This window comes from Dipodomys spectabilis, unplaced genomic scaffold (assembly GCF_019054845.1).
Source record: "Dipodomys spectabilis isolate Male_0828 unplaced genomic scaffold, ASM1905484v1 ptg000096l, whole genome shotgun sequence".
Classification (NCBI taxonomy): Eukaryota; Metazoa; Chordata; class Mammalia; order Rodentia; family Heteromyidae; genus Dipodomys; species Dipodomys spectabilis.
Window position 1 is genome coordinate 10,758,596 of NW_024870773.1, and position 24,947 is coordinate 10,783,542.

The 24,947-nt window shown below is 39.1% G+C and overlaps 1 protein-coding gene across 1 annotated transcript in view; it reads right to left on the minus strand.

The window, feature by feature from the left end:
* Spag6 (sperm associated antigen 6) overlaps positions 1 to 24,947 on the minus strand; it is a 49,039-nt gene that overhangs the window by 12,591 nt on the left and 11,501 nt on the right. The window contains exons 3-8 of the mRNA XM_042686084.1: positions 24,559 to 24,725; positions 20,882 to 21,065; positions 7,804 to 8,009; positions 6,850 to 7,023; positions 5,628 to 5,780; positions 3,009 to 3,200 (exon numbers count right to left, since the gene is read on the minus strand). Of these exons, the coding sequence (XP_042542018.1) occupies positions 3,009 to 3,200; positions 5,628 to 5,780; positions 6,850 to 7,023; positions 7,804 to 8,009; positions 20,882 to 21,065; positions 24,559 to 24,725 (1,076 nt within the window). The remainder of the gene's footprint in view (positions 1 to 3,008; positions 3,201 to 5,627; positions 5,781 to 6,849; positions 7,024 to 7,803; positions 8,010 to 20,881; positions 21,066 to 24,558; positions 24,726 to 24,947) is intronic.

Genomic DNA, 24,947 nt, shown 5'->3' on the forward strand with positions numbered 1-24,947 from the left:
GTAACATGAAAAATAGCACCAGACAGCTCTGGGTGGTCTCAAATATACTCTCCCCACAAATAGAGACAAATCAAACAGACTTTACTGTATTTCATTCTGAAGCCTTTGAAGCAACAGCTGATAGATTCTAGGAGTTCTTGGGGGAAAAAAAAGAAGGATCAAATCCCTATAGTAAGAAAATATTTACATGGGCCTGGAGGCATGGCATGGCTAAAGTGGTAGAGTACAACTTCCAGTACCTTGGGGGGGCGGGGGGAGAAGGAGAGGAGGGGGAACTTAAAAAGTTTTGAAGAATGCTGCCAGGGCAATTCAATACCCAGTATTGTTCCTGGAAATAAATATTGAATCAAATATAGGCAGAAGAAATTTAATGTTTTCATTAACCTAATAAAACCACCTTTCATAAAGGAAAACACAGTAATAGTTGTTATTTTCCCCCCATCAGTCCTCAGTTTTGAACTCAGGGCCTGGGAACTGTCCCTGAGCTTTTTCACTCAAGACTAGGGCTCCATCACTTTAAGCCACAGTGTCACTTCCAATAATTCTTATTTTAAAATTTATTATTTAAAAAAATTATTATTTCTTGGGGCTGGGAAGGTGGCTCAGTGGTAGAGCGCTTGCCTTGCATGCTTGAGGCCCTGGGTTCGATTCCTCAGCACCTATAAGCAAAAAAAAAAAAAAAAAAAAAAAGCCAGAAGTGGCACTGTGGCTCAAGTGGTAGAGCGCTAGCCTTGAGCTAAAGAGCTGAGGGGCAGCGCCCAGGCTCAGAGTTCAGGCCCATGACCGGACCCCCCCCCAAAAATTATTATTTCTTTTACTCTAGTGATATTTATACACCACCACAATAATTCATTTAAAAACAGTTATAGGAGCTGAGGGTGTTTGCTACAGAGTTCTCTGTCATATGTGAGGCTGTAGGTTTAATCTCCAGCACCACACACACAAAAATAATAATTATATAAACACTGTCGTGCATTAAAAATGTATAGTGCTACCGAATTTACTATTTCTCAAGGTATAATTTGCGTATATTTCACTAGTAATCATTCATGTTCTAACTCCTATCTTTATTGCTGCTGCTGCTGCTGTTTTGTGTTTTGAGATAGGATCTCACTGTATATAGCTTAGGCTGGCCTTGATTTTCCTGCTTCAGTCTCCCAAATTTGGAGATTGCATGTGAGTTCTACCGTGCCTTAGCCTTCTAGATCATGTGTTCTACTTTTGTTCTAAAACTTAAAGGAAAGTGAAAGTTGCTGAATGTAGGTATCTGAAAGGATGAAGATTATTTTAAATTTAATAATTTATCAATGATCTCTAAACTGTTAGACTCTGGGCACAGCTTGGAGATAGAAGGAGTGAGAAGTGGAGAGAGGTGAGGAAAGAGAAAGAAGGACAAAAAGAAGAGAAAAAAGAATAGTTCAAAGAAACATGAAGTCAAAAAAGATGATATATAAGTTATATAAATATATATATCTTATATATATATATAAGATATATATATGTGCAATTATATATATTTTGTCCAGGAGAAAAATCAAAACTGGAAATGGAGCTGTAGGTTCTTACCAGAAGGTGAAAGAATCAGAGACCTGTTAAATTAGAAAAGACCTTAGAGAATGTACTGTTAATCTCTCTCTCTATCAAGAATTGCCCATCAGTGGAGCCTGAGAGGGAAGCCCTACTAAATCATTGCTTTGATCTGGAAGGTCTTACAAAATGTTTTTTTTTAATGCTGATTTGAGAAAACAACTTTCCTCAATGAATTTGTAGGAAAAAAAAATGTAAACATAACCAAGTGAACATAAATTCGCTTTTATAAGATATATAAGTCTGGGGATGGGAAGGTGACTCAGTGGTAGAGTGCTTGCCTCGCATGCATGAGGCCCTGGGTTCAATTCCTCAGCACCACATAAGCAGAAAAAGCCAGAAGTAGCACTGTGACTCAAGTTGTAGAGAATGATAGCCTTGAGCTGAAGAGCTGAGGGACAGCGCCCAGGCCCAGGGTTCAGGCCCCATAACCGACAAAGATAAATAATTAATTAAAAATTAAAAATTAAATTTTATAAATCAAATAAATGATTTACTATAAACATTACACTCAGAGCCACTAAATAAGTATATTTTATATCTCATTCTACGATCAAAAGTTGTATTTCAGGAAACATATTTTCTTATTTGGTAGTTTACTGTTTTAATTAAAATTCAGTGTACAACTCCTTTGTACAACTACTTAAGTTAATTTTAAAAATAAAAATATTAGTGTAATTTGCTGCTGTTAATTTTATTTTGAATTACTGTCTTTTCTATGAGCTCCCCTCAGTCTATGTCAATTCAGAAAGTTACATATCTTCCTGGTAGGTATTGTTCAGAAAGCAGTTTTATTTTAAAGAAAATACAACATTATTGAACTACTCACTCTACTTTATATTCATATTTTGTGAATCACATTAGTAGCCAGTAATGATTTTCATAAAACCTGACCTTTTAAAAAATTCATAATTTAAAAACTTAGTGAATATTTTTAAAGGAAATAACACAAGACAAGCAATTGAAATTTTAAGCAGCCTTGAAGTAAGAAATGAATTACAAACGGAGGAATACTCTATAACTACTTTATATCTTTGAAACAAATATTAAATTCTTTTGGACTCAATTTTTTAATGTAAGATGGAAAAAATTCTCACCAGTAAATTCCAGCTAAAAAATTCTATTACTCTTTATTTCCTATTTTGGGGAGAAATGTCTGCCAGAATACAGGATGCAAAAACCAGAAATTCATTTCGCAAATACCACTATACCTACAGAGAAGGCTCTTTAAGACATATTACTTATTTTTATTTTGAGAGACAAGAATAATTTATTTTCAAAAAACAGTGCCATCAATTCTTCTGTAAATTTGTATTTCTTGATTTGTGAATGTAATAGTGTCTGTCCATCAGGAAAAATAAAATATTTTAAGTCACAAATCTAACAGATCTTCCTACGACCTTTAAGAATGAAGCACTTACTTTCACTTGCAGATCCTCAGAGCTCTCTGATGACATGTACAAGGAAAGGAGAACTGGCAAAGTGTTTGTGACAGCAACAGCCCGTGCATGTTCGGGAGTGTGTCTCCCAATCTGTCCTAAGGCCCACGCTGCAGCAGCCTTAATATGATCTTCCGGTTCTTCTGACAGGCAGATTGACAACTGGGGTACACCCTGCAGCCGTGATCAAAAGAGCAACTGCTATAAATCTAGAGTGGGATTAAAGAGGCTTCGGTGTCTCTCAAACATTAGAAGAAATCATTTCAACCTTGATCCTTTTTTTTCCTAAATGGTTCAATAAATGAGCACATCACAGGCGCTGTCATTTCTTAAGTCAATAAAATGACCAGAACTAAATGACCTTCATTATCTGTAACAGTCCAACTTAGAAAATCTCTACGAGCCTCCCCCATACCCCAAGTACACAGACATTTAACCAAACAACAGATGCCACAGATTAGGCCAAACCAGAGTCTACTGTGACAAACTAAAAATGGTTAGGATCTAAAAGCTTTGCTTTGCATCTGTTAAATAAGGACTGGAGCTGTAACCCCAGAGCTTATGCCTAGCCTAGTACTTACCTAGCATTCACAAGGCATCCTGAGAACCACAACAAGTAAACAAAAACAAAATAGTAATCTCTTTTATAAAAGAAACAACTTTTTAACAAGTATAATAAATCTGAGGAGAAAGTACTATGGCCTCAAAATCAAATGAATAGTAAGTACATTTTACATGGGATACATTACACTAATATCTTTCCTGAAATACATAATTTTCCATTGATTTTGGACAATTTTTAAATTACAGTTTTGTTCCTTTTAACATGATTACACATCAAATAGACACCTGTGTGGCTCGTTACACAGATCAGTGCATGCTTGCACTTTGCAACTCAGCTTCCATCTCATTTGAACAATGAAAACTGCTAACTAGAGGGCCTCGAATATATCACAATTTGTACTCCTAAGAAAGTATCAAATAATCAAATACTACTTCCAGAATCCATATTGGTGTGATTTTCCAACTAATTTGGAGTCATGGTGATAATACCCCAACAGCTTCTGAGCTGTTATTAAGATCAGTTTTCTGAAAAGCCTTGCCATATTTCCCCATTGCCTCCCTTCCTACAGACTAAAAATGTATGTCTGCCAATATGAAAGGTCAGACCTGTCTTCAGAATGAAGTCACTTTCTCAAAAGCTCATGCTTCTAGAATATAACAAGCCTGAGGAAGAGAAGAAAAAGTAGACAGTCCCTCCTCCCATCCCAAGATTCAGCCTTCCTGGGCCCTGTTGTTTCAAATGGACAGAGGAGACAGGAACATGAATCCCTTCCAAAGTGATGCCATTAGACATGAGGTTCTGTCATCACGGATTCTTATCACCCTACATGCGAAATGGAGGGAATGCTACTACAGTGCTATGTGCTTTAACCAAGACTGCTGCTCCCACCTGGATCAAATAACTGAAAAACAAACCAGGTGGGAAAGGCTGGCAGCCCAAAGAAACCAGGAGAGGCTCCTGGTTACTTGAGGATGACATGTCACAAGCACAAGCAACTGCTGCTGCTTTCAGCATTCTCGCTCTATGGGAGCTCTGTGGTTACCCACAGAGGAGGCAAGGATCAAAAATCCTAGTGCTGTCCTTGGGGTGGCCCTTCCCAAAGCATTACTTACTGCTCCGGTCACTGTCACAGTCTGTGGTCAGAGAAGAACAAAAGGAAAGCAGCAAGATAAAACGGAGCAAAGAATTATCATAAAGTAGGCAGAAAATAAAGATCTGAAACTCCTTTACATTCCAAGGATTAACAAAGGATTTTAAAAAATCCACATTTCTATTTAACATACAGCAGCTGGTTTTCTACACTGACAAGAAATCTACATCTGAGGGTTGCCACACACGCTGTAAGCAGACAACCTATGAAGTACTCTTCAGATCAATATTTATGCATTTTGTGAGCACCTACTATATGCTAACACTGCGCGATATGGTGAGTTTATATAAAATTGAACATGGAGATAAGACAAAATCCCTAGAGCAAGAACATATGCACTCATGTTCACACACACACACACACACACACACACACACACAACACTGCTATCTACTGTATGCTCTGATTGCCTAGATCTAAGAAGAGAAATTAGTTTATGATATCTGACTGAGAAAAAGTGTTGAGAAGATGTTCTAACCACTGCCGTCTCCAACCTGAATAACCTCTGAAAAGAGTGGAAATGACTTCTGGGCATGTCATTCAAAATAGCTGTTTGTAAGGAAAATGTGCTATCAGTGTTTGCAACTGTGCACAATGAATCCTCCAAGATACACACATACTTAATATTTAAATACAGATAACAGCCGTATTCAAAAGAGTTTATATTCTGTTAATACACTAAGTAAAACATCTCCAGGAACCTCAACCTTTCTTCAAGGATCACTTTGAGAAACCTACTAATAATCAACATTGAAATAAGCGTTGAAACCACTGAATATACTTTCAGGTAATTCTTTTGCACTGGCCGGTTGCACTTCCTAGAATGTCACCATGTGCTTCTATCTTAGGGACATGTGCTGATTAGAAGAAACAAGCAATCACGCACCTTGGAAATGATCACTGCCATTGCCAGGTTCTCAGAATGAGCGGCCACATAGCCGAGCATCATGATGCCGGGCAGCCGGATGTTCCCCTTGCAGGACCCAATACAGTCGATCACAGCAGCAACGCCTCCTGCATTAACGATCAGCTGCGAAAGCTGGGAGAAAAGACAAGAGCCAGGAGGCATAAGATGGTCTTTCAATATGGGTTTAATATGGCCATACTCAGTTTAAGATTTAAAAACAACTGAGAAAATTGAAGTAGCATTTAGATAAATTATTTATTCTATTCATCCTGTTTTCGATGTATCACTGGGAACAGCTTTGTTTTGTGTTCAATTTGTCATGTACTAATCACACAACTTTTATCCTTATTATAATGAATGTCAAAAATTCTCACCTAGACACTAAGCCTAGGGCTAGTTCATAACTAGATAACTACTAAACCTTCAATCACAATGCACAAGGATGAAGCAGATATTAATCCCTGACTGCCAAAAGACAATGTCAGACATAGAGAGCGTAGCCTCATCATTCCCCTTTGCTAGAATGATTACTCTCTAAGTATACTTCAATTTAATATTTAAAAAACTTCAGCCAAATAAAAATGTTCAATGATACAAGAAATGAAGACTTGTAATGTGTCATGAAATAAAAATCAACTCATCAAAATACATGCAGAAACTGCTTTAGCTCTATTTCCTTTCACATCTAAGGACTCGGAGCAGGGAAGTCACTGTGGAAGTGCAGTTATTAGAGTAGGCACGCTAAACCAGGGGATCTGTGTGGTGTCCCAGCCTAGAGACATAATATCATTCTCACTGCTCCGGCTGACATAAAATGTCGAGGATGACCGAGGGCCACAGCCCCCACAATCTAGAAATGGAAAGCTCAAACTCCACTAATACAATTCAGGGGTTCTCAACTTGGGGCAGTTTTGTACCTTAGGGGATATCTGGCAATTCTATGGAGCCTGTTTTTGATTGTCACTCCCTAGGGGGTAGAAGGGTTACTGGCATCTAGTAATGAGAAGCTAAGGAACACGGGTGAACACCTACTCTACAATGTATAGTCCAGCTCACCACAACAAATAACCTAGTTCAAAATGTCAGTAAAGCCCAGGATGAGAAGCTCTTATGTGCTAGTTCAACCCTTGGGCACTATAAACAATTGGTGTTTTATTTTAAAACTGCATTGTTGCATCTCGTAGCTTTCTTTTTCTTTTACCTCAGGTGTATGCTTTGCAATTTCTCTAATTAAAGTAGAAGCATTTTTCTTCACATATTCATCTTTGTCCTTCAGACAGGTGAGTACAACTGGGAAAATCTCTGCTTCGACAACCATTTCTGCCAGATCCACAGAATGTTTTGCGATCTGACTGAGAGCTGAAAGGACCTGACGCTGTTAAGCAAAAAACAGACAATAACAGTGCATGACAACATTCCCATGTAACCTCAACAGCCTCATCCAAAGTCAAATTCCTTTCCAAAATGAAACCAATTACATAGCAATGTAACTAAAATTTCTGAGTCTTGAAACTTTCACATCCTTTTCTTACACTTAGGTTTTTGTTTTTGTTTTTTAATTCCCTAGTCTCTGAATTCATTCTCCATTATTTATTTATAGCAGATGATTAAAGAAGATGACCTTTGGATGAAGACCAATTTCTTAATGATGCAATGCTTAAATCGTTAATTAATGTTACATGCTACATTCAATATAAAAACAACTAAGTAGAAATAACATTGTTTTGGCATGATGTTAATACCATGTCAAAAGCGTTCCCTTTGTTTTGCTAATGATTTTAAAACTTTATATGCAAGTATAACTGTAATCAGATTTTAGAAAATTACAAGGACCAATATAAATACAACAATTTTCAGAAGAAACTAACTACAGTGGTGGGCTAGAAAATCTTCAGGTCCTTTCCAACCCTAAGATTCAATTCTGTACTTTAACTATTCACATTAACGCTGAGGTTACATCTAACTTGTAGTACATTTTGTGTGACCCTTGCAGCACTGTTTTCACATCTTAAAAGACCCAGTATTTACTATATTTGTGCTTGTTTCCAGTGATAATTTAAGAAGTTTTTAGGTATAATAGCAAGCTGTGCGTATTTCTATTTTTGTAGGTTATTAAACGATAGAGTTGTTGTCTCATAAACTCATTTTTAAATACCTTCAACTTAGCGTCAGGGTTGAGGATCATCTGGGCTAAGTGGGCCACAGCTCCTGCATCCACTACTGTCTGTGCTAACTCTGGAGAATGCTTTGAAATATCACTGAGGGCCGAAGCAGCAATCCTTTTCAAAGCAATTTCTGGCTCCTGGATACAGAGTACTAAAAGAGGAACAGCTCCTGCGTCCACCACAGCTTGTGACAGTTCTGTGGGTCCAAGAAAAGTAATTAAGTGAGTATGGGTGACTGACCCTTGTGCAAGCCATTTTTCACCCTGACAGATACAGCAAAGAAAAAAGGGGAGGGTGTACTTCACTCTCCCGACATCTGCATTTCAAATCAGCCTTCCTGGTTTCATAAACCATGTGGACCAATCCTGAACTGAAAAGAACACAGGTCAATAGATGGACCTCCATTTACATGAACACATTTGAGGTAGATTAGGCTGAAATGGCTTGTTATTCTTTTTTTTTTTTAAGAGAGTAAGCAGATGTCAGCTGTTTAAGCGCTGACAATTCTGCACTTCTCAATAGGCAAGCATTTTATGCATGGTTTACAATAACAGAGAAAATTAAAGTACCAAAAATTTACCAACCACACTAATTAGGCAGCATTTTGTGCTATTTACGTAAGTAAACATTAGCATGAATCTAGTGTCAATAGTGTTGATTTTCAAATTCCTTTTATTTCATAATATTTCGAGGACTCTTTTAAGATAAAACGCTGTGTTCTGTGTATTAAAAATACTTTCAAAACTGAGATTTGCAAATGATCAATATGTATGTATAGATGATCATATATGAGAGCAAGATATATAAATGTCAATTTTTAGATAAAAGGATAAATCTACCTTAGTCATGATTCATGTCAGAACTCATGTAGATATCTTTTGAGCACACATGTTGATTTACTTGTATGAGCAAAATAAGAAGTATAAAAAAATAGCACAGCTTATGAAAAATGGGAGACAACTAGACAGGCTCATATGTGTGCCCAAAAAACGTATATTTTCAAGAGCATGAAGTATAATTATAGATTCTACTTGTACCACATCATGGCCTCTCTCACTGAATCACACAACTCATTTCTATAATTTCTTCCTTCCAAATATGTCCTTATTTTTCCAGATCTGTAGTGTCTTAGAAATGTATGCCTTGTCAAGCTGAAATAGTTACTTATGCTAGGCACCAGCACCAGGGGCTCACAGCTATAATCCTAGCTACTCACAAGGCTGAGATCTGAGGATCACAGTTCAAAGCCAGTTTGAACAGAAAAGTCTGTTAGACCCTTATCTCAAATTAATCACCAAAACGCATGGTCCAAGTGGTAGAGCAACAAGGTTGTTACCTTGAGCACAAAAGCTTAGAAACAGCTCCCAGGGCTTGAGTTTAAGCCCCAAGACTGGCAAAAGAAAAAAAAAAAAAAACCTACTTACCATCTCCCCTCAAGTAACCTTTAATTTGAAGAAAATACAAGGTTTAATTTTTCAAATTGGTAATGTTACATCTTCGTAAAAAATGTCAACAAAGGGCTGGGAAGATGGCTCAGTGGTAGAGCGCTTGCCTTGCATGCCTGAGGCCCTGGGTTCAATTCCTTAGCACCACATAAGAAAAAAGCCAGAAGTGGTGCTGTGGCTCAAGTGGTAGAGCACTAGCCTTGAGCTGAAGAGCTGAGTGACAGTGCCCAGGCCCAGAGTTCAGGTCCCACGACCAGACCCCAAAAAAAATGTCAACAAATATAGATTCAAATCTTAAATTGCAGTTATCTTCAAAGTCTCAGTATTGTATAAATGGTTTCTACATGCCAGATTCATCCAGCTCTGGTGCTGGTGACACACTTCTGCAAATTAACACTATAGTCATTAGTAAATATGTTTTCATTTTTAAAATCTGGTGGGAAAACCAGAAGTGGAGCTGTGGTTCAAGTGGTAGAGTACTAGCCTTGAGCCCCAAAACTCAAGAACAATGCTCACGCCTTGAGTTCAAGCCCAAGGACTGGCACATACACCCACACACACAAAAATCTGATGATAAATATGGTATAAAATAGGAAGTTAATATGTAACCTCAAGAACCAAAGGGAGATACAAGGAAAATATATATATATATATATATATATTTTTTTTTTTTTTTTAAAGACAACAGCAGAGAAGCATAACAGGTTTCTCAGAATGAACCTCCAGGCAACTGCTGCATAGCACAAAGACTTACAGCACAGCAAGTAAAAGTGATGCACTGTTTCCTCTCAGATATAGATAAACAGACAGACAGACAGACAGATAGATAGATAGGTAGATAGATGGTCAAGAATGGTGGCTCATGTCTATAATCTCAACTACATGGGAAGCATAAGAGAATCAAGATCCAATACTAACCTGGACCAAAAAAAAAGCATGAAAAAAATAACTAACACAAAAAGGGGCTAAAAATGTGTCTCAGGAAGTAGAGCACCTGCCTGACAAGCACTGTTCATATCCTTAACCAGACAGGTATAGTCCCACAAAGGTGCAATCTGCTCCTGAGTGGCTTGCACTGTCCCTTCTCCTGCGTATGAGATCTAAGCTGGTTCATATACAGGGACGAATGCAATAGCCTGGGGAGTGGGCAACAAAAACTTCATATTCTGCAGCCTTGCCTTTCCGACCCCTCTCCACTGGCACATCTTTCTGCTGTTTCTGTTCCAGTGACTGTTAATGTCTCCCAGAAATCCTTGCCAGCTGGTGTGTCCTTTGTGAACCAGCCTGGCCACCGGGACCCAGGAGAAGTCATCTGGAGGGATCTGTGCAGGGCATTTTGCTCCTGAAATTCACACCTCCTCCTTTTCGTTGGTCATCGCTATTTGTACAAATGACATCTGGAACTCCTATATCCGCGTGCCACTCTAGCCAAAGGAATCTCTACCATGCCAAGGAGGCTGAGTACAAAAATGAAAAACATCTGGATCCTCCATGACATTCTCTGCCACAGCCAACCTAGGAACTCTCCGGATGCTCAACTCTTGTCGTGTGAATTTTTTTTTAATGTCTTTATTGCGGAAGCCACTTGTAGTTTAATATCTGTAACTTACAACTGAAAACATCCTGATATAATTCTTTCCTCTTTCATGCTTGGGATATGTATATATTTTCCTCTCTTCTTTCACTCATCAGGTGTTGATTAAGAGCTTCATACCTGTTGGAAACTTTTTTTTTTTTTTTTTTTGGTCGTGGGGCTTGAACTCTGGGCCTGGGCACTGTCCCACAGCTCTTCCGCTCAAGGTGAGCGCTCTACCACTTGAGCCACAGCACCACTTCCGGTTTTCTGGTGGTTTATTGGAGATAAGAGTCTCACGGTCTCTCCTGCCCAGGCTGGCTTTGAACCATGATCCTCAATCTCAGCCTTCTGAGTAGCTAGAATTACAGGCGTGAGCCACCGGCGCCTGACTCCTGCTGAAAATTTAAAGCAGAATCGAGTAAAAAGATATTCTGTACTGGAAACCACTGCTCATGGGGAATATCACCACTGTTCCTGTGCCATATTGGGACTTGAACTCAGGACTTCACATTCTCCCTTGGCTTTTTTGCTCAAAGCTGGTACTTGAACCTCACCTCCAGTTCTGAGAACTTAACTGTGAACTCTGATTTAGAAATAAGCTTTTAGAGGTTCAATGAATTAACATGTTTATTATATCAACTATTGATAGAGACACTTTGATGCTCATTGAAATCTGACCAAAAATCCAGTGAGTAATATAAAACATATTAAAAAATGCAGTAAGCGCCGGGCGCTGCTGGCTCACGCCTGTAATCCTAGCTACTCAGGAGGCTGAGATCTGAGGATCGCGGTTCAAAGCCAGCCCGGGAAGGAGAGACCGTGAGACTCCTATCTCCAATAAACCACCAGAAAACCAGAAGTGGCACTGTAGCTCAAGTGGTAGCGTGCTCGCCTTGAACTGAAGAGCTGAGGGACAGTGCCCAGGCCCAGAGTTCAAGCCCCACGACCGACCAAAAAAAAAAAAAAAAATTCAGTAAGCCAGGAAATATATCTTTAGTATGTGAAAACATACTTTAGTGCTCAAAGTTAAATTAAGAATATATCTATCCTATTATTCAATATAATGTGACACAATCACATGTTTTCTCTCATAAGCATACTAAATAACACACAGTGAGACCAAAGGTGGATACTCTTAGGAGAGGAACAGAAAGGCACAATGCCTGTGTGCATTAGATGATACACAATAGTATTTATCAAAATGGACTCTAGGAAATGGAAACAAGTTTTTTTTTTCTTTTTTGCTGTTTTGTTTTCATTTTTTTTTGTTCTGTTTGTTCATATATATGTCTTTGGGAGTCTAAGGGGAGGCGCAAAAATGGAGGGATAAGGGGGGACAAATGCAGCAATGGGACTCACTGCATACTATGTTGAAATGAATTATACCACTTGTGAGTGGGTATGAGAGGGAAAAACTGGATGAGGGAGCGAGGGAAGGGGTGGCATTGTCCAAAAAGAAATGTATTATTTACCTGACTTATGTAACTGTAACCCCTCTGTACATCACCTTTATAATAACAAGATTTTTAAGTGTGACACAATCTTACATCATTAAATAACAAGATTAAAATATAGCTAGAGCTATGCTTAAAAATACAAAGGGAAAGAAGCCGGTGCCAGTGGCTCACGCCTGTAATCCTAGGTACTCAGGAGGCTGAGATCTGAGGATCGCGGTTCAAAGCCAGCCCAGGCAGGAAAGTCCGTGAGACTCTTATCTGGAATAAAACACTAGAATTCTAAACCAGAAGTGGCGCTGTGGCTCAAGCAGTAGAGCACTCTCCTTGAGCTGAAGAGCGCAGGGACAGTGCCCAAGCCCAGACGACCCACAATACAAAGGGAAAGCTAGAGCTGTACCCAATGGTGCGGCACTTGCCTGGCATGTGTTAAGGCCTAGGGTTCCATCTTTAGCATCAGGGAAAAAAAGAAAAAAGGCTACATGTGATGCCAACATACTAACAGCATTTATTGGGTCAATTGTGATATAGGTGATATATTTCTTCTCTACTTGCCAACTTTTCTCAATGTGGCTTTTTAAAATATATACACATCTCTGTTCACACATACATCTGGTGGGACTAACTCCACAAAGGAAAATGCAGGTAAAACGGGGTTTTCTCAATAAAATAGAAGGTTCCTTATTTTTTTTTTTAATGGTGAGATTGCATCACCTTGAAACAAAATACTCGGAAAGACTGTGTAATTCTTTTCAGGAATTTCTATGTGCTAGAAAATTCATTTACTTTTTCACACTTCAACTGCTACCTTTATTTGTGTCTTTATTACATTTCAGTTAAAATGCTAATCTTTCAGTGTTAGAAGGTATTTATTTTTAACCATATTTTTAGACTGCAAATTGTCAGAGAATAAATCATCCAATAGTATTTCCCTTATCCACATTTAGCATTTTTAGCATACACAACTGAGTGTGGCCTGCAGATTTGGTCATCTGCTGTTTTCGTACAAGACTCACTCCTCAGGAGCAGCTCATTAAGAGCAAAGGCACCAAGGCACTCTCTGTGCTATGGAGGCTGTGAAGACACAGGGAGATATCACCTTGTCACACTCTTTGCCTCCCTCACTTTTCCTATAATTCTTTTTTTTTTTGGGGGGGGGGGGGTCCGGTCATGGGGCCTGACCTCTGGGTCTGGGCGCTGTCCCTCAGCTCTTCAGCTCAAGGCTAGCGCTCTACCACTTGAGCCACAGCGCCACTTCCGGCTTTTTTTTCCTGCTTATGTGGTGCTGAGGAATCGAACCCAGGGCCTCATGCATGCAAGGCAAGCGCTCTACCACTGAGACACCTTCCCAGCCCCTCTTTTTGCTTTTCTTGCAGTGCTGGGGATGGAATCCAGAGCCTTCTGCACAGAAGGCAAGTGCTCTACCACCAGCTACATCCCCAGCCCCTTAACCTTTCTTCTCAATTATGTCATGTCTAGTTGTCTCTTTAGACAGGTTTCAGGCAAGTAACTAAGTGAAGTCAGAGGAGGAAAGAAAAATAGGGTTTGGAGGAGCAGTGGGAGAACGGGAATGTCAAGTCCAGACCACTTCTCAGTCTCAGCCCCAGGTGGCCATGTAGGAATAAGGGCCTATTCTTGTTAGAACATTTTGTAATGTAAATTGTTGGGCTACTTTTTAAGTGTTGGCAACTTTATTTTTTAAATAACTATGTGAGACAGTTATAGTGTAAGCCAAATAAAACACATCATTTTGTGTGCCAGCTCCAGCTTCAATTAACGTTTTACAATATCAGAATTTAATCTACACCTTCTTAAAATGACCTGTGGGTAGGCTTTCTAGATAAGGAAAAGTTCTTTCTACTTTTAACTGTTGAAATCATGCTTTGATGTCATAAAGGAAGAACCACATTTTGATTATATATTTAAAAAAAAATCAGAAAAGAATTCCAGGAAATCAATTAAAACCTAAACATTAGCCAGCTAAAGCGCAAGAAAGAGAGAAAAAAAGAGAAACTCAACTTTCTTTCTGCTCACAAGAAAGTTGATGAGGCTCCTATCTCCAATTAAGCACCAGAAAACTAAAGTGGAGCTGTGGCTCAAAGTAGCAGAGCAAAAAGAGCTCAGGGACAGCACCTAGGCCCTGACTTCAACCGACAAAAAGTAAAATGAAATAAAAATAACCACACATTCTTTTGTAATCAAGTGGACTTACTTCACTTTAAAGATATGTTAGTTTTTGCATCTGGCCGTAAGACTATTATGATAAAGATCATATGACTTTCAATGTATTACTTTAACACCTTTTTGAAATAAATCAGGTTAAAAATCACATTTCAAATTTCATTGTCACTTTAATCTTAAATTAATCTGTCATACCATTTAGCCAGGTTTTTTCATGATTTGTGAAATTATAATAAAAACAAAGAGTGTGCTCCAGTAGCCTAAACTGGTTATTAATTGTATGCTTTTAGTTATAGCACTTCTAAAGTTTTTTGGTGTTATCCAGCTGTTCACAATTGATGTGGTTATCTACTGCTCTGTAATAAAATCACAACTAACTTAGAAACTTAAAACATTTACTCCTTCCGGGTTCTGTGGGCAAGGAATCTGGGAGTGGCTTCACTGTCAGCTCAGCTGTGTGAACTCTCAACAGGCTACAGTCAAGGCCTGAGCTGTGCCAGCAGTGGTCTGAGGCCCCACTACTAGCATACTCAGGAGTGTTGGAAGGAATCTTAGTTTGTCACCATCCGGGCCTCTCTAAGACTGTTCATGGTGAGGCTACTCCCAAGATGAGTGATTTAAACGAGGACTCAGGACAATAAGCTACGGTCTTTAACCTTGGACATTATATAGTATCACTGCTGCTAGACTTCACTGCTATACTGGAGAAGAAGACTTGAATTCCCTGACTTCAAGAAACAAGCTGGGTGGAGAAGGTCAGATGGTCAAAGGGTCCAAGGTTTCGTGGAATTCTCTGAATGATAGAGGCCTTCAGAGAGGCTGGCGACCCCAGAAACCTTTACACCTCGCCACCTCGCCAACACATTGGAGAGAAGCAACATCCACAGCAACCATAACAAAATCATTCTGTCTCCTTTAAGAAAAAAATCAAGGCTGGGAATGTGGCTTAGTGGAAGAGTGCTTGCCTAGCATACACGAAGCCCTAGGTTCGAATCCTCAGTACCACATAAACAGAAAAGGCCGGGAGTGGTGCTATGGCTCAAGAGGTAGAGTGCTAGCCTTGAGCAAAAGCAGCTCAGGGACAGTGCCCAGGCCCTGAGTTCAAGCCCCAGGACTGGCAAAATAATAAATTCAAATTTAAGTCAAATATGCTATTGTTCTGTAGATAATGGGCTTTAGTTTAAAATGATAGTTATCTGGGATGGATGGACAGTGCTTCTAGGGTTCAAGTATAAAAAAGCAGCTTCAAACCTGGTTAGGAAAAGTCACCAAGTAGAACCCAGAGGAAGTGGGAAAAGATAAACTTGGGTACAGCCTTGAATGGCAATAGGTGGGAGAAAATGTAAAGAGCTCTTCCTCCATTTCTCCCTCTCTCCCTCTCTCCGTATATGAAAGTTTGAACTTAGTTCTTTGTGCTTGCTAGGCAAGTGCCCTACCACCTGAACCACACCTCTAGGCCCCTTAGCATCTGACTTTTAACAACTGAAACTAGGCTGAAAAAGCAAAGCTACAGATAGATTCAGAATCAGACTTCATAAAATATACTTTTCATATCCAGAATTTTTTCCACTTGTTTTACATAGCCTTGCAACTGTAATTTAGTTTTACTCTACCTCCAGATTCGCACCACACACATACACACACACACACACACACACACACAATATGGGAAGTACACTGTTTATTACTGATAATCATTTTTGCTCCAACCCAGTACTAGTTAGGAAGGTCTCTGACTTCAAGAAACAGTTGGAAGACTGGATGGTCTTCTCATGGACTTCTCTGTAAGAACTGGCAAAGGAGAGGGGAAACAAAAACAAAACACTGAGGTTAAAACTCACATTGGGCTGGGTGCCAGCAGCTCACACCCATAATCAGGGCTACTCGGGAGGCTGAGATGTGTGGACTGAAATTCAAAGCCAGCAGGGGCAGGAAAGTCCCTGAGACATGTGTCTCCAATTAACTACCAAAAATGATGGAAATGGAGCTGTGGCTCAAGTGGTAGAGTGCTAGCCTTCAGCAAAAAAAGTTCAGGGGCAGTGCCCAGGCCTAGGATCTACATACATATCTAGAATATGACACATATCAGTAATGTACTCCTTTTTGCCAGATTTGCTATCAACCAGTGTACTACCAGCTAAGGTTCCCAAGACAAACAACTTTTGAGCCCAAATGTGGAAAAGTCATTTGCATAGAACACTTCATTCAGGCACTTGATTCCACCCCAGTCCCTCCTCCTAATTGTGGCCAGCACCTGTCCTGAAAGCCACTGGCAGCCATTGGTGCTGCTTCAGACCTGGGACAGGCTGCCGAGAGGGAACAGGGAAGGAGGGCTTGTGGACTCCTGAAGCTCCTCCCTGTGCACCTGCCAGGGCAGTGCCAGCAGCAAAGAAGCCCCACAGTCTCACAATTCTTCTGTCCACTATACCTCGCTCCATAACCTTGGAAAGCTTCAGCTCTTGGAAACAGTGTGAGATTTGACTTCGGTTAGGTAAATAGATACATCAACAGAATAATTATGCAGATTTGCAAGAGTAGCAGGGAGACAACCAATCTGAGGTTTCTACCCTAGCCTTCAGTAAGAGCAGGGAAAAATACAAAGAAATAGCTTACTTCTCTTCAAAATGAGAGGTAAATAATATGTGCATTCAGTAACTGGTTATTCAACCATAAAAATTTAATGATATAATTTGTAGACATCTCTGTGTCTACAAACAAACACCATTTCTAGTTGTCAGCACCCTTTCCCTATGATTGATGGTAAATGTATGAAATCTATATGTAGAAGCAACTTGTAGAAATTGTAGTTTTCAAATAAGCAACTATCAAATAGTGCCAGTTTGTCTCTCTTTTCTGCTATCGGGAGCTCATTTTACTTTTTACTTTCCATAATTCCTTTGATTACCTTTCCTTTGATTACCATTAAATATTGTTTAAAGGCAATAGATTTATGATGTAAACATTTAAGATCTAAACATTTCTGGGCTGGGAAGGTGGCTCAGTGGTAGAGTGCTTGCTTTGCATGCATGAGACCACCCTAGGTTCAATTCCTCGGTATCACATAAGAGTAAAAGCTGGAAGTGGCTCTGTGGCTCAAGTGGTAGAGCACTAGCCTTGAGCTGAAAAGTTGAGGTACAGCACCCAGGCTCAGAGTTCAAGCCCCATAACCGACAAAAAAAAATCTAAACATTTCTGAAGGTAATAATCATTATATCACTAATATTAAAAAAACTGAATGTCTTCCTGTTAACCAATAGATGGATGGATGGATGGATAGATAGATAGATACATACATACATACATACATACATAGATACATAGATAGATCTTAGATAGATATATAGATAGATACATAGATAGGTAGATACATAGATACATAGATAGATACATAGATAGATATAGATAGATAGATATCACTTTTAGGAAATCATTGAGAACTAAATTGGGTTATTTGGAGGTAAATTCTGTTCTTGCACTGGTTTGCATGAGAATGAGGACTTCTCAGGCCTGCTCCAAATCAATTCCCTTTCTTTCTGAGAAATCTATGCAGTAATCTCTTCTGGGAACTTCTGAGTCCCAGGCCCCTAACTGCTGTGAAATATTGAAGTTACACTGGGAATTCCATGTGGGAGTTAGATTATAGTAAGAAATTGGAATGAGACCCCTACGTCAGATCCTACTTATGAACTATCATAATTTCAAGGTGGGGGAATTAAATGGCTATCTGGGGGCAGCTGCCTGATATACTTATCTGTACTGCTGTCCCTCAAAGCTTTTTTGCATCACTCTGAAATACTCACGTCACAGTCTGTAACATGTCCCTCTGACCTACCAAAACCTTAACTAAATCCACTCAGGTAGACACCTAGCTTCTAACTTAAAACACTGCCTTAGATTTCTCCCTCAGCATGGGTTGACAAAATGTCTTAAAGTGAACCTATGTGAAAAGGAAACTAGACATAATGGAATTTTAACATACTCATTTTGAATCAGAAGTCCTGTCACAGTTTTCTTTCCCAGCTTAGTTTCCTATTGCTTTATTTCTATTTTGGCACAATTTTAAGAAAAAAAATTAAATATACCTATGGCAGAGCTTCTCCCTGTTTCTGTGTGTAAGGTTTTCTTGCATATTCTTTCAGGAAGCATTTAGTGGGGCAGTAAGGAATAGGAGCTAATCTGAGCTTGGGAGTCAGACAGATTTAGACTCAAATTCTGATTCTAAGATTTATGCAACTTTAGTCATTCTAAGTTACCCTTTCTTCTTCATTCTTGAAAGAATAATACCCAAGGGTAACTGCAATCAAAATTAGATAATGCATCTGAAACACATTACACATTCACAAATTCAGACACATAATAATTACTCAATACACAGTAGCTATAATTTTATGCACCAAAAAATATGGAAGTGAAGGAAAATATCTTTTAGTTTAGTACCTTAGTAATACAAATATGTTTTACTTTCTAATTTATGTCCACATAAAAACTCATTAGAGCATAACCGTAATATACAATTTATCCTTTTTAACATTATAATTACCTTTCCATGTTACCACATAGGGATCATAATTACCCTTTTGCTTTGCTGCATGAGATTCTATTAAGTGGATTACTATAATTTAACCAGTAAATTTACATCACATATTTAAGGTGTTTTAATATTAAAACATTACAGTGACATTTTCATTCTGTGAGATTTTTTTTTCCTTAGGATGAATTTCCAAGGCAGCCTTTTTAAGACAAGCGTAAGCTTTTCCATGACTTACATTAGTTTCGTCAAACTCCTTTCTATGTGTTTATATAATTTGTAGTTCATCCTCCAATGTAAAAAATATTATTTTATTTTACTATTATTTGAGATAGGGCATTATTATATTGTCTAGGAGGGCCTCAAACTCATGATCCTGCCACTTCTATAGTAATGATTACAGGCCACAACTCCAGCCAAATACTTTTAATATTCAGTACTATATTAATACCTTACATTTACTGAGTATTTGCTAAGTACTGTACATATATTACTTCATTATCCTCACAACAAATCTCTGAAGTAACTACTATCAACCCTCTTGCAGATGAGAAGATGACAGTTCGAAAAGTTCAAAACCCCTGTCCAGAGTGTCTCAGCTGCTAAGTGGTAGTATATGGACTCAAACTCAAATCCTGCCGAAAGCCACCGCAGTCTAAACCACATGGCCACAGTGCTGCTTTGTTCCTCCTCCCCTCCAATCAGCAGATGGAGGAAGACCCTCCAAATGTTTTCAATGTGCTATTTGTTTACTACTAGCAAAGTTGGTCATTTATATTTGCCAAACACTGTGTTTTCATTGTATGTCACTTGATCTTAAGAACGTCTACCAAGTGGTAGTGACTACACAGCTCCCTGTGTATGGTTTATCAAGCAAATGTGTTCACACAGATTTCTTCCAAGAGGCCCTGGCCATCCTTGATTGCGACGAACGCCTTCTCGGCCAGCGAGGAAGAACGACCACCACACCAGGAGTCTTCTCAGATCACACTTTACTGGAGAGCCTTTTAGTTGAAGGGAGAGCTTGAGTGCAAGAGAGCGTGCACAAAAAACATGGCCGCTTATATAGGGAATAGGGACACGTGTCGTTCTATCATTGGTCGTCCGCCTTTCACCGTCACCAAGTGCCACGGGATTGGCTGGGGACTTTACGTGTCTCGGGCATGCGCAAAGCCCAGGACCCACCGTCCCGCCAAGCACTGCCTAATATGGAATTGTTTACCTCAAAGCAACAAGGGAGCGGGCGGCGTCTAATTGCGTTCGCCCTGGCTCCCCACACTTGATGACTTACTTTATACTAAGAAGTCAGGCTGTAGGAGAAGGTAACTCCTATTGATTTACTTCCTCCTCCCTCCTTTCTTTCCAACATGCGCTGAATACAAACATTTTCTACCAAGTCACGTCCATTTCTTTTCCCTCCACCAGTCTCACTCACGTGGCATGGCTCCTGACTTGGCACACCCTATCATGAATGACAGGGAGAACCCAGTGGCCCTTTCAACCACAATAAATTTCATTAAGTCTGTTTGTTGGCATTGACTGTTTGTCTGTGACAGGAACTCTATGAGGCCCAAGCTGGCCACATATTATGATCCCCCTGCTTCCGATTCCTGAGTGCTAGGATTACAATGCCACCATGCCTGGCCAGCAAGGCCTTTGAGAACCAACCCAACTCCCCGTCTCCCTCCTCAAACTTCCCTTGGCTAAGATAAAAATTGGCATGTAAAAATATTTTGCAAATATGCAATGCAAACAACTTGGCTGACATTCAAAACTAATCTCTTACAATCTATAGAACCCCCAACCCATGATGTATCAGGCAAACATCTGACAGCTAATGAATCGAAGCTTGAATCATCCTCTTTTTCAAATATGCTCCAGTACCTGCATTATGTCTTGCAATGTATCCCAGGGCCCAGGCCGCAGCCTCTTTGACTCCGGGGTCGAAATCTTCCAGGCAGATCACCAGAGTGTCCAGCGCTCCGCAGTCCACGATGGCCTGCGCCAGCTGAGGCGAGTGCTTGCCAACTGCTCGCAGCACAAAGGCCGCTGCTTTCTTGTAGAAACGCTGCCAGGGCAAAGAGAACAAACCCAGAGTGAGCTGCGCACTTACTCACATATTCAAAACCTAAAATACACCAAGAGCAACGTTAAAATGATCTTAATATTATATATATAATATAACACAAAGGATGAAAACTATGCTGCAAAACCATTATGTCTACTTGAAAGGGTCCCAACTACAGTGCACACAAGATTGTTTTAAATTGTACTTCAAATGTTTTATGCTGAAGCTTGCATTCAGAAATTGTTCGAAATGTAAACACTGTACTTTGCAAATTCATGACATGAGATGTATCTACATTCCACTGAACAGTATTGGTTTACCCATGGGAACTCTCAGATCATGTCTAACTAAACTCTCTGTCAACTGACTACTTCATTTCCTTTTCTGGCCCCCAGCCTCGAAGCATGATTGGCCTTTCACCACCTCAACTAATCTTTCTGATGTCCTCAGGTAACCTGAAATAACAACCACATTCCAAGATGTACTTACAATCAGCATGTAAACAGAAAGCAAATCCCTCATTATGTATTTACATGGTAAATAAGTAAGCCAAACAATAGCACAGAGGTTATTTGTCCTCTCTAGAAATGTTTTTATAAAAGAATAAGGGCGAATTGCTATGATGTGAATTTTAAATACTGCCTCGTATTTATTTTTCCTATATAAAAGTCTTATCTGATTTTGGAATGAGAAACAGAAAGCGAAACACAAGCCCTAGCCTGTTTCTCTGTATTGCTAGGAAAATGATTAGAAACATTGTTAAGTGGTGACAAATGATACAGTAATGGTCTCACAACTTCCTTTCATTAATAAAATCCAATTCATCTCCTACTTGACACTCTGAGTTTCCTTTTCTTGCAGTGACTACTGAGATATAACCAGGTGACTACAACACCTGCTTTGAGAGCTTTCTATTTACTTAGGCTAAAATTCTGGCACAATAAAAATTATAGCAAGAAGAGAAAGTAAATCAAGTGTATTTTAATAAAATGTTATATCTAAGAAGTGGATATATATTGCTAATATAAGAAACTAGTACTGATGTGTTGATGTGACTTATTTTCCTTAGTTTCCTGATATGTCAATAATTCAATTAGTATAGAATCCTAAAATAGTTTTACATGAGAGTGCTTTTCTTCTAATTGTGGAAAACGAATAGTGAGCCATTTCTTGTACAGCACATTAATGTGTTAAATTAATTAATTTCTTGGACATACATCACCTTAGGCTCATTAAGGTAATGAGCATAACTGTTCTTCATAGCTGTTAAATTTACAGTTTATGGGTACCACCAGAGACAACTAACTACAGTGCTCAGAATTCATACCTTCTGATCAAAGTCTTTCTCCTACTTTTTATTTTACCCAAATTCCTTATGTTCATTTGTCCTTTTCCTCACCAAAAGATTTGCCTTTAGGGGGAAAAAAGGCAAAGCAAAACCACAGGACTTTGTACCTCATAAAGAGGAGATTAAATCTCCTGTGAGAAATTACTTAAAGGCTGGGAGGGGAAGGAGAGGGGCTTGTGAATACTGCTTTGTGTGCTCACTGCCTCCAAAATTTGCTGCCTCATATTTTTTTGTCTCTTGACAACTAATATAGCACTCATTCGTACTTAGAAAACCTTGACTGGAACTTTTTATGTGAGATACAAAAACACACAGGAAAGGGTGCCAGTCCAAGAGGAAGCATGTCTAACAGTATTTAAGAAAGAAGGAACATCCCTGAGAAAAATAAGCTTTCCTTATAGAAGCATTAGTAGATGACACTCGAGTCAATAAGAATACAATATTTTGCACAATGAAGACTTTTTGAAATTCTGGTAAAAATTTATATATCATAAAATGTTTCACTATAGTCATTGTAAAACATACAATTCAATGGCATCTAGTATATTTGCAGTGTGCACAGCTATCACCGCTCTCTAGCTCCAAAACCTTTCCATCATCCCAATAAGAAAGGCCAGTAAACTAAGTAGCCATCCTCTAACACCCACCTTCTTCCTCACCCCTGCTGTGTCTGTGGATTTGCATATTAAGAATGGTTCAAATAAATGGGCTCATACAATAGGTAACCTTTTGTGTCTAGCATCTTTGACTTGTCATATTTTTAAGAATCAGCCATGTTGTACCATTCACCAGTACTTTGCTCCTTTTTGTGACAGAATAATAGTCCATTGTATGAACATACAATATTTTGCTTATCCATTCATCTGTTGTTGGTGGACTTGGGCTGCTTCCACCGTTTGGCTATTGTGAGTGCTGTCACTCTGAACATCTCTGTGGACTTTTGTTTGAGCTGGGTTTCATTCCTCCTGGGTACACGACTAGGAGGTGAACTGCAGAGTCAGGTGGTAACACCAGGTAATTTGCGGCCAGCTGGCCAGCCTGCCAAATGGTTTTCACAGCAGTTGTACCATTTAAATTCCTGCCAGCCCTATGTGAGGATTCCGGTTTCTCCACATCTTCCCAACACTGATTTTCTGGGTGTTTTTTGTTTTGTTTTACTTTTTATTATGGCCACCCAAGTAGGTATGAATTAAGATTGTGGTTTTTATATGCATTTCTTACTGGCTAATGCCATTAACTTTTTGTATGCTTCCTGACCATTTGTAGAGAGTCTTTAGAGAAATATCTATTCAATTCATTTGTCTGTTTTTCAAATTATGTTTTTTAATACATAAATAAAGGAAGACATATGCCTTCATTATGAAAAACTAGCTGAAGAGAATAGCTTTCCATAGCAATTGTAGAAACGAAACAGGGAGCACTGTATAAACTACAGACTAGCACTAGATAGAGAGAAAATTGGGGGCATTTTACACAGTACTTAAAAAAGTTGGCATTTGCCCAATGCCTGTGGCTCACACCTGTAATTTTAGCTACTCAGGAAACTGAGATCTGAGGATGACAGTGAAAGCCAGACGGGCAGAAAAGTCCAAGAGACCCATCTCCAATTAACAAAAAAAAAGCGGGGGGAGGCTGGAAATGGAGCTGTGGACTCAAGAGCAGCTTTGAATGGAAAAAGCCAAGTGAGGGCACCAGGCCCTGTACCATGCTTGTTTATTAATACTAAATGCTTTCTCAAACTTTCCATTGAACACATTCCCTCCTTTTGGCTGTTTCTTTACCCCTTGCTTCAAGGCTGTCTTACTCTCCTTACTAACCACATTTCATCTGGATATAATGATTGCTGAAAGCAACTGTTTATTTTCCTCAAGGCCCTGCAATCTTCTTTAAGATAGATACTATAACTTTGTTTAAAACTTACAGATTTCCCTTTAAAACATTCAATAGGCTGTCTTGTTCATCGGCAAATCATCCCTGCAGCAAAAATACTCTAAAAGATATTATTATGCACAGTTCAGAGAAATTGAGGTTGTATTATATCCTAATCATTCTAATGCCTACAGGCTTTGCAGCTGGGCCCAAACTTTTTAAAAATCTAAAACCAAAAAGTCACATTACTTTTTTTTCTTTTTAAAGAATTCTTACATTCTGTTCTGCCAATGAATAGACAAGCTGCGGAAGAATGTCTCCCTTTACAACTGCTTCTGCTAAATCATCGTTATAATTGGCCAGTCTCCCGAGAGCCAAAGCTGCAGTCTGTTGAATTGTAGGGACCACATCCAGAAGAAGAGGTCTCAATAAAGACATCACACCTGGGTTAAATCAGGAAAAGCAGAAGTCAGGAAAATTTAAATTTGAAAGCAGACATACAATCCACCATAAATATACAGGTGAGAAAATTAGGAATTAGAAAATCAGTACACACACACACACACACACACACACAGAGGGCAATGTGACACACTCCTTTAATCTCAGTACTAGGGAAGTGAGTCAGGTGGATAGAGAGTTAAGAAGCCAGTCAGATACACAGT